The sequence below is a fragment of the Macrotis lagotis genome, chromosome 5 (assembly GCF_037893015.1).
Source record: "Macrotis lagotis isolate mMagLag1 chromosome 5, bilby.v1.9.chrom.fasta, whole genome shotgun sequence".
Taxonomy (NCBI): Eukaryota; Metazoa; Chordata; class Mammalia; order Peramelemorphia; family Peramelidae; genus Macrotis; species Macrotis lagotis.
Window position 1 is genome coordinate 191,744,503 of NC_133662.1, and position 8,426 is coordinate 191,752,928.

The window sequence follows — 8,426 nt, forward strand, 5'->3', positions numbered from 1 at the left end:
CCCGACTCGAGACGGGGCGCTCGCTCCGGCACCCCCCAACCCCCTGCCCACAGTCAACATGGAGGCTGCCCGCGGCGGACTCGAGCGCTGAAGCCGAGCCCGGGACCCGGATGTCTCCGCCCCCTTCGCCAGCTTCCAAGATGGCGCCGCTCCGTATCCGACCGAGACTAGAAGCCGGCGGAGTGACGCGCAGCGTCCGCTTCCGCCCGGTTCTCCTTCCCGTGGGCCTGCGGCGGCACCAAGATGGCGGCGCTCAGGGCTCTGGGGCAGCTGCGGACTCTCGCGGCCCCGGTGCTGCGGCCCGGCGCCGGAGTCCGGCCGACGCTTCAGCCCCGCAGGTGAGGAAGCCGGGGAAGCCTCGGGCCCGCCCCCCACCCGCTCCGGGCCCCGGAGGCGGGGGGCGTGACCTTCGGCCCTCTGACCCCCGGCTCATGCCCTCCCCTCCCCCAGTCTCCCAGAAGCCCCCGGGCGCTGGTGCGGGGTGGGGGGGGCGGGGGCCTCTTCCTGGCCCCCTTTTCGTGGTCTCAAATGGAGCCCCCGGGGCAGCCCGGGGCGTGGGGCTGCCCTCGGCCCCGGCCCCCCACGGCCTTGAGCAGCGCGCCCGGGGGGGGGGGGGCAGCCGGGCACCGGGCCGTTATCAGTGGGGGGCGGGAGGGGGCAAGGGCTACCGCCAAGAGCCAGGCCTGGGCCGCCCCTTAACGCAGATAACGGAGACAAAAAGTCAGGGGGAGAGGAATGAGGCCGGCCCGCCTTCCGCGAGCGTCCCCGTGACCCTTGGCCCCCGTGACCCTTGTGCCCCGTGACCCTTGTGCCCCGTGACCCTTGTGCCCCGTGACCCTTGTCCCCCGTGACCCTTGTCCCCCGTGACCCTTGTCCCCCGTGACCCGCTTTCTGATCCCCCAGAGGCGCGCGGCAGTGGCAGCCAGATGTGGAGTGGGCAGAACAGTTTGCGGGGGCTGTCATGTACCCAAATAAAGAGACCTCCCTCTGGAAGCCCGCACCCTGGAACGGTGAGTCTGGGGTCCTGATGCCCCTAGTCCCACCCGCTCTGTCACCCACCCACAACTGTTGTGTTTGTGCCCCTGTTCATAGCTAAACAAGGTTAATTCAGCCCCAATTTGAGATAATAAATCCTTCTCTTAAGCCTGTTTCTCCCCCGTTTTCTATACATATATACATATACATATACACTTACATATACATATACATATACATATACATATACGTATACATATACATATACATATACATATACATATATTCCCTGGTGTTTGTTGATTGAATGCCTCTTAAAACTTTTATCTTTAACAATGTTCTCCCTTTTGATCTCCAATCCTGCAAGTCCACAGCCTGTGTGATCCTTGATTCCATGTCCACTTGCCCTCAGATTCAGTTTATTTTCATCCTACCGACACCAACTCACTTTCCATTTTTCTTCTGTTAGCAGGACAACTTTTTTAATCACTCAGGTGCCATACTTTGAGCCCTCTCTCCCTCCATGTCCAGTAAATTAAATCCCACTACCTCATGTCTAGCTCTCCTCCTTCCCTTCCTACGCCTGCCAGCCACGTTTAGTCTCTTTACCACAACAGCCTCCTAACTTGCCTTGAAGCGGTCTTCCTTTGAACCCATCATACTCATTGCTACTACATCGATCTTCTGAAAGTACCATCTTCACCATATCACCACTACTCAAAAACCTTTGGAGGTTGCCCATTGCCCACAAGATAAAAGCTGACCTGCATTCAAAGCCCTTCACAAACTGGATCCAATGTACCTTTCTAACTCAATCTTCCACAGTTTACCAACATGACTTCTGTTCCAGTTATACTGTACTCATTATACCCCAAATCACCTTTCACATTTTTTATCTCCTTGCCACTGTATATTCTGATTCTCTCTGTTCCCTGATGACCTTGTCTTACCTCTCTGCCAAGGACCCTCTATTTAAAGCCTTTCTAGTTAAAAAAGAATCTTTGACAAAGCCCCCTTTGACATTTCAGTCTACAATGACCCTTCCCTCATTTGAATTCCTTTAGTATTCTTTTGTCACTTAGATATATCCTCATTTACTCATTTTCATGGTGAAATTTCTGATGCCTCCAACTGGATTGTAAAATTTGTATTATGTGCTCATTATTGCCTCAGACTCTATGAGGAATTAGGAAAAGTAAGCTCTGGGGTCCCTACCCTCAAGGAACCCAGGCAGTCTTCTAGACTTTTCCTTTGAAAGATGTGTAGAAAGAAGGCAGTAAAATTGGGGTGCTAGGGGGTTAATATGGGACAGGAATTCCTTGGTAATAGGTTAATCCTCGTAATCTTTGGGAGAATCTCAGAGGAATCACCATCTAGCCTTAAGTTTCCTCTTCTTCCTCCCCCCTACCCTCAGATGTGGATCCTCCAAAAGACACAAAGGTGGCCAACGTGACCCTAAACTTTGGCCCCCAACACCCAGCAGCTCATGGAGTTCTTCGACTGGTGATGGAACTAAGTGGAGAAATGGTGCGGAAGTGTGATCCCCACATTGGCTTGCTTCACCGAGGCACCGAAAAGCTCATTGAATACAAGACTTACTTGCAGGTGTGGAGATTGAATAAGAGATGGAGATGCGGGTAGTCTCCCCTCTGACATCTATCCTTTTGGCCCCCAAGACTAGTGTCCATGGAGGCTACAGGGGCAGTGGGGAGGCAAGATGACTATGCTTCATACCTTTTCCCTGAAACAGATGAGAAGGGTTGGGAGTAGTGGTAAACTCTGTCATGGCTGATTGGACTTGGCTTCAGCATTGAAATCATATCTATCTTTTCCTAAGTTTTCTGTCATTTTCTTGATCAACCTTTGGCCACCCTTCATCCTGTGCCTCAGTTTCTCTGATGTCATATCAGGTCCAACCAGTGCGTCACAGGTTGTTTCCCAGGGCAGGGGACAAAATGAGAGACGTCATCTTTTTTGTTTGGATATTCCTATATCTTCCAGCTGCTTGTTTCTTTTTTGAAATGTTCAGTGAGTCAGAATGACTGGGATTGAGAGGTTATGGCTGCTGCTAGCTTGTGGAATGGAGGAAGGGGGGGTCAGTGGGAATTATCACAACCAAGTGGTAAGAGGCAGGATTGCAGCATTGTTGGGCTGGTGTTTTGAGGCCAGAGCATGTAGGCTTTTATTTATTTATTTAATCTTATTTATAGCCTATGTAAAGGAAGAGAGAAGAATCTTAAAGTGAAAGGTTGTGAAACTGAAACTTAGTGACCCAGTAAAAGGATCAAACCTAGTCACAGAGATTTCCCCAAGAGATCTGAAAAGGAGGGTTTCTGGCCCTCCGGACTGTGGAGTTAAACTTTTCGGCCTCACTCCACGTCACAGTGATGGGCAAGAAAGAACAGACTGTCCTGAAGGCATCAGCCCAAGCCCCGCCTCTTTCCTGGAAGCTACAGCTTGGACAGCTTAACCTGATGAGAATCTTAGGGAGAGGCCCGCTCTAATCAGGAATGAATCCTGCCTTCTAAAGGCCCGATTCCCTTTTGACCCTTATTGACAGTTCCTGTACCCTTCTTCCCAGGCCTACTTCTGGCTTCTTTGTTTTCTATTAGCCTAGGACATGAAATGGTGACTTGGAAATTTAACATATTGTGCATTTGTCTCCTTGTTTGGGAGGCTATCGGAATATCTTAAGTTTTACTAGGAGGCCAGGAACACAACAGATAAGTGTGGCTGAGTTCAGAAGAACATTTGTTCCAGTCAGACAAGAAATCTGCTAGGAGATGAGACATAGCAAGATTTCCCTTAGTGTCTGTCTTCCTTCTGTAGGCCCTTCCATACTTTGACCGACTGGATTATGTGTCCATGATGTGTAATGAACAGTGCTATGCCTTGGCTGTAGAGAAGCTACTTAACATCCAGCCTCCTCCCCGGGCACAGTGGATCCGAGGTATGTTTCAATCTACTTGGTGCCCACTTTAGGGTATGATATATCTGAGATCTGTATCCTGACCTGTCCTGAAGAGCAGTGAATAGAAGAGGGACTCCACCCATTTTTGTTTAATGTCCTGAGATCCCGAGCACCTCAGACTGGTATATCCTTTTGACTTTTCTGAGATAGTTCCGATTCCCTAGGTCTCAGTTATTTTTCTGCTCTTTTTTTCCTCCCTCTCCACAGTATTATTTGGAGAGATCACACGACTACTGAACCATATTATGGCACTGACCACACATGCCCTGGACATTGGGGCCATGACTCCCTTCTTCTGGATGTTTGAAGAAAGGGAGAAGGTATGACTGGACCTTGAGTTTAGAGGTGGTTTGAAGAAAGTACAGGAGAGGGTTCTGGGTGTGAGGTTGGGAGAACATCCCTGACATGGAGAGTAGTGACTGGGGAACCAGTTTCTTGAAAGTTAACTTTTTTTGATGGTGGAGTGCTGCAGGCCATGGTGATACATGGATTCTTGTGGGGGCCAGGGGCTTTGTTACTGATTTTCAATTTGTCTTCTCCAGATGTTTGAGTTTTATGAACGAGTATCAGGGGCTCGAATGCATGCAGCATACGTACGTCCAGGAGGGGTGCACCAGGTAAAAAGAACCCCTTCTGTCATTCCTGCCATCCTCCCATTCCTTCTTTCTTCAACTCTGTTCTTTTTGGCTAGAGTATTTTAGGATACTCTGACTAGTTAAAATGGAAAGTTAGATGTAGTCCCAATATTCTACAGGGTTAAAGATGGAGAAGTTTGGGTTTTTGTTTCTCTGCTGTGCTACTGTTCCTTTCTCTCACTTGCCTCTACCTGGCCTCTTAGGACCTGCCCCTTGGGCTCATGGATGATATCTATGAATTTGCCAAGAACTTTTCCCTTCGAATTGATGAGCTTGAAGAGGTAAGATAAAGGGGAATGAGGAAACCTGCCTAGGTACTCCTTGGAATCACTCAAAGTGGACTGGGGTGGTACTAGACTTTGGGTCTGAAACAGTAAGAGATGCCTTAGTATGAGGTGATATATTGGCACTTCTTTCCTTGTTTGGCAGATGCTGACCAACAATCGGATTTGGCGAAATCGAACAGTTGACATTGGAGTGGTGACTGCAGAAGAAGCTCTTAACTATGGCTTCAGGTCAGTAGCTGGGCCAGGCAGGGCAGGTACAAGTCCCCTTGTATGGGGCCCATGCTGGACCCACAAATGAAGAAACTGGTCTCTTTGGATGGGAGGCCTCCTTAATCTTGGCATTTGTGGGGGTCATCCCTCTTCTGCTTCCCCTTCTCTTGGCCTTGAGCCTGCCCAGGGGAAGTATGAAAGAGAGTTGTGGCATCTTTCTGGATTGTATGTACAGTAGGTAACCTCCTCTCTCCCCCTTCCCTCTAATAGTGGGGTGATGCTTCGAGGCTCTGGAATTCAGTGGGACCTGCGGAAGACTCAGCCCTATGATGCGTATGATCAAGTAGAGTTTGATGTCCCCATTGGTTCCAGAGGTGACTGCTATGACAGGTAGGATGGAGCACTTTCCAATTCCTATCCTTCCCCCATCTGCACCTGTAGTAACTGCAGTTTGTATAGAATTTTCTACTCACTGAAATAATTCATATATACATTCTCATTTGACTCAAAGTATCTTTGATCTCATCAAGGGAAGGAAATCTTGTGGGAACTCTCTTCATACACAGCTCATAAACTGTCTAGGACTTGGATAAATTCTAGGGCTTTGTTTAAGGCACACACAAGGTGTGGCTTGCTTAGAGTCATCCAGTAAATGTCAGTGGTGAGATTTGAACCCAGGTCTGACTTCAAGCATAGCACTCTGCTCACCAATCACACTTCCTTCTTTATCATTTATCTTCATGATTACTTTGTAAAACTTAGGTCTGATTGGTGGAGTTTTATTTTACATTTGAGAAAACTAATAAATGATTTAATTTCATTTCTCCAGATTAATGTTAATAAAAACAAAGCAAGGACTAGTTTTCTTACTTGAAGACTTGCTAGTCTAGTTCTTCTTAAACCTAGCCCACTGGTCTTTATCATTTATGAGTATGCTCATGTACACATTCACTTTTTGGGAGATGGCCTGGGTAATTCTTCATTTAACAAATGAGGAAATGATCCAGAGAAGTTTTGATTTCCCCAGACCTCACAAAGTTAGAGAAGCTGCTTCTGCTGTCTCTTAGTTCCCTCTTCCTCTTCTTCACACAACCCTGATCACTTACCATTGCCTTTCATCCTAGGAAGGGCCACTGGTAGAGCTCTGGCCAGAAAATGAGAAAGACCTTAGGTCCAAGTCCAGTCTCCCAGATGTTTTATCATCTGCTCAGAGGGAGCTGAATGCTCTCTTAGTTGCTTCTGAGAGGTGGCTCCAGGGAACTTATATTCCATTGATATAATGTAGATAATTCATCTGTAGGCAGCAGGTAGAGGAGGCCTTGGGAATCCAGAATGCCTGAGTGAGAATCTGCCCTCTGAGGTTTAGTAATTACAGTTCGAGACCAAGACATTTAAACTCCTTTTCCCTCAGTTTTCCTCTATAAAATAGACTTGCTAGCAACACCTACCTCGATGAGTAGTTGTGTGAGGATCACATGAGATAATTGATGCAAAACTCCGTACAAACTGTAAAGTATTATATAAGTATTATCATTGGTGGTGGTCATTGTTATTGTTTGTCCTCTGTTCTTGAAGAAAGTGATCATAATATCAGAGATGTGATGCCATGACAAGCAAGTGAATTAGATTTAAATGATGGAGAGCTGTGCAAAGTCACCAACCAAATATCCAAAATAGAGAGGTCTAGTATAAAGGGAAGAATGAAGCTAATAGGTGGAGTTTAGCTGGTTTCATTCAGCTAAACCTAGGCAAGGCAGGACCCTAACTGGTCCTCTGACCTTTCTTGTCTCTCTTTAACTGCCTTCTAGGTACTTGTGTCGGGTAGAAGAGATGCGTCAGGCTCTCAGGATTATTCTGCAGTGTCTTAATAAGATGCCTCCTGGGGAGATCAAAGTTGATGATGCCAAAGTGTCTCCACCAAAGCGGGCAGAGATGAAGGTTCGGGATGGGGAGTGGTCTAGGCTTTTCCCATAGAGGGTACTCAGATCTTTGATGACTGACTAAGTTTTTCACTGTCCTTTCTTCTTCACCTCTAGACATCCATGGAGTCACTAATCCATCACTTCAAGCTCTATACTGAGGGCTACCAAGTTCCTCCAGGTGCTACATACACTGCCATTGAGGCCCCTAAGGTAAGGAGTGGCAATAGAGGGAGAAAACATAATAATGTGCATCTGCTAGTCTTTTGATGGGATTGACAGAAATCATAGAAGGAGGAAATGGGCAGGAATTGGCTTCTTTTGGGGATATTCAAGAATGTGACATCTGCCTTGCACCCTCTTGCACAGGGAGAGTTTGGAGTATACCTGGTTTCTGATGGCAGCAGCCGCCCCTATCGATGCAAGATCAAAGCCCCTGGTTTCGCCCACTTGGTGAGAACAACAAACCCTAAGGACTCTTTCTCTCCTTCTATTCCATCCCCAATATTGATCATCTGATAGTCTCTTCCTTTCTCACATCCCCAGGCTGGTTTGGACAAGATGTCTAAAGGACACATGCTGGCAGATGTGGTGGCCATCATAGGTATGGGTGCTTCTGGGTGGGTGGGTATAATGATCTGCATGGGCATAGCAAATGGAAATAACTTGTACGGCCCCTGCAGATACTTGTTTCTTTCTTCTTCCTTCCAGGTACTCAGGATATTGTGTTTGGAGAGGTGGATCGGTGAGCAGGAGAGCAGTAACTTATCTCTGCTATCTTCCCACTGATTACCATCTCATAAGGGAAATGGAAAGATGGCAGGGATGGGGGTGGAGAGAGAGAGAGAGAAGGAAGAGAGAGAGAGAGAGAGAGAGAGAGAGAGAGAGAGAGAGAGAGAGAGAGAATATGTGTCTCTGTGTGTGTGTGTGTGTGTGTGTGTGTGTGTGTGTGTGTGTGTGTGTAGGTGCACCAAATGGGCTGTACTTCTGCTAAGAAAAAGGAAATAACAATAAATTAGCCGCTCTGCGGTCCCTGTGTCCAACTTCCCCTGTCTCCTTCTGTCTGTCTTTCCCCTTATTTTACTTGACCTATGAAATGTATGGATTTTCCCAGGATCCTGGGTAGGAAGGGTAGAGGGCGGGGCAGAGGGGCAACTTAAACCCCTCCTCACCTCCCAATCAGACTCACATCCCTTGAGCTCTTTTACCATCCTTGCCACTCCCACATGCTCTTTCCACTTCTCCTTTCCCTGTTTCCTCTGTTCTTCCCCTTTTCTCCCCTGCATTTCCCCTGTCCTTCAGAGCTGCTTCGACTTCAAGCTATTAATTCTAATTCTTGGAACCCCCTTCCCCCCATATCCTAAATCTTGGGCAGGAAACCAGTGAGAAGGGAATGTGATAGATGCTTGGGGATTGTCTACAACCAAAG

At 47.7% G+C, this 8,426-nt stretch overlaps 1 protein-coding gene across 1 annotated transcript; it reads left to right on the plus strand.

Moving 5' to 3' along the window:
• Positions 1 to 219: 219 nt before the first annotated feature.
• Positions 220 to 8,041, plus strand: NDUFS2 (NADH:ubiquinone oxidoreductase core subunit S2). The gene is made up of 14 exons (XM_074188152.1): positions 220 to 338; positions 904 to 1,010; positions 2,390 to 2,580; positions 3,805 to 3,925; positions 4,154 to 4,266; positions 4,489 to 4,563; positions 4,785 to 4,862; positions 5,011 to 5,096; positions 5,349 to 5,468; positions 6,887 to 7,016; positions 7,115 to 7,210; positions 7,367 to 7,450; positions 7,544 to 7,601; positions 7,709 to 8,041. Exons 1-14 carry the CDS (start codon positions 244 to 246, stop codon positions 7,744 to 7,746), a joined length of 1,392 nt encoding a protein of 463 aa, XP_074044253.1. The 5' UTR covers positions 220 to 243; the 3' UTR covers positions 7,747 to 8,041.
• The last annotated feature ends 385 nt before the right edge of the window (positions 8,042 to 8,426 follow it).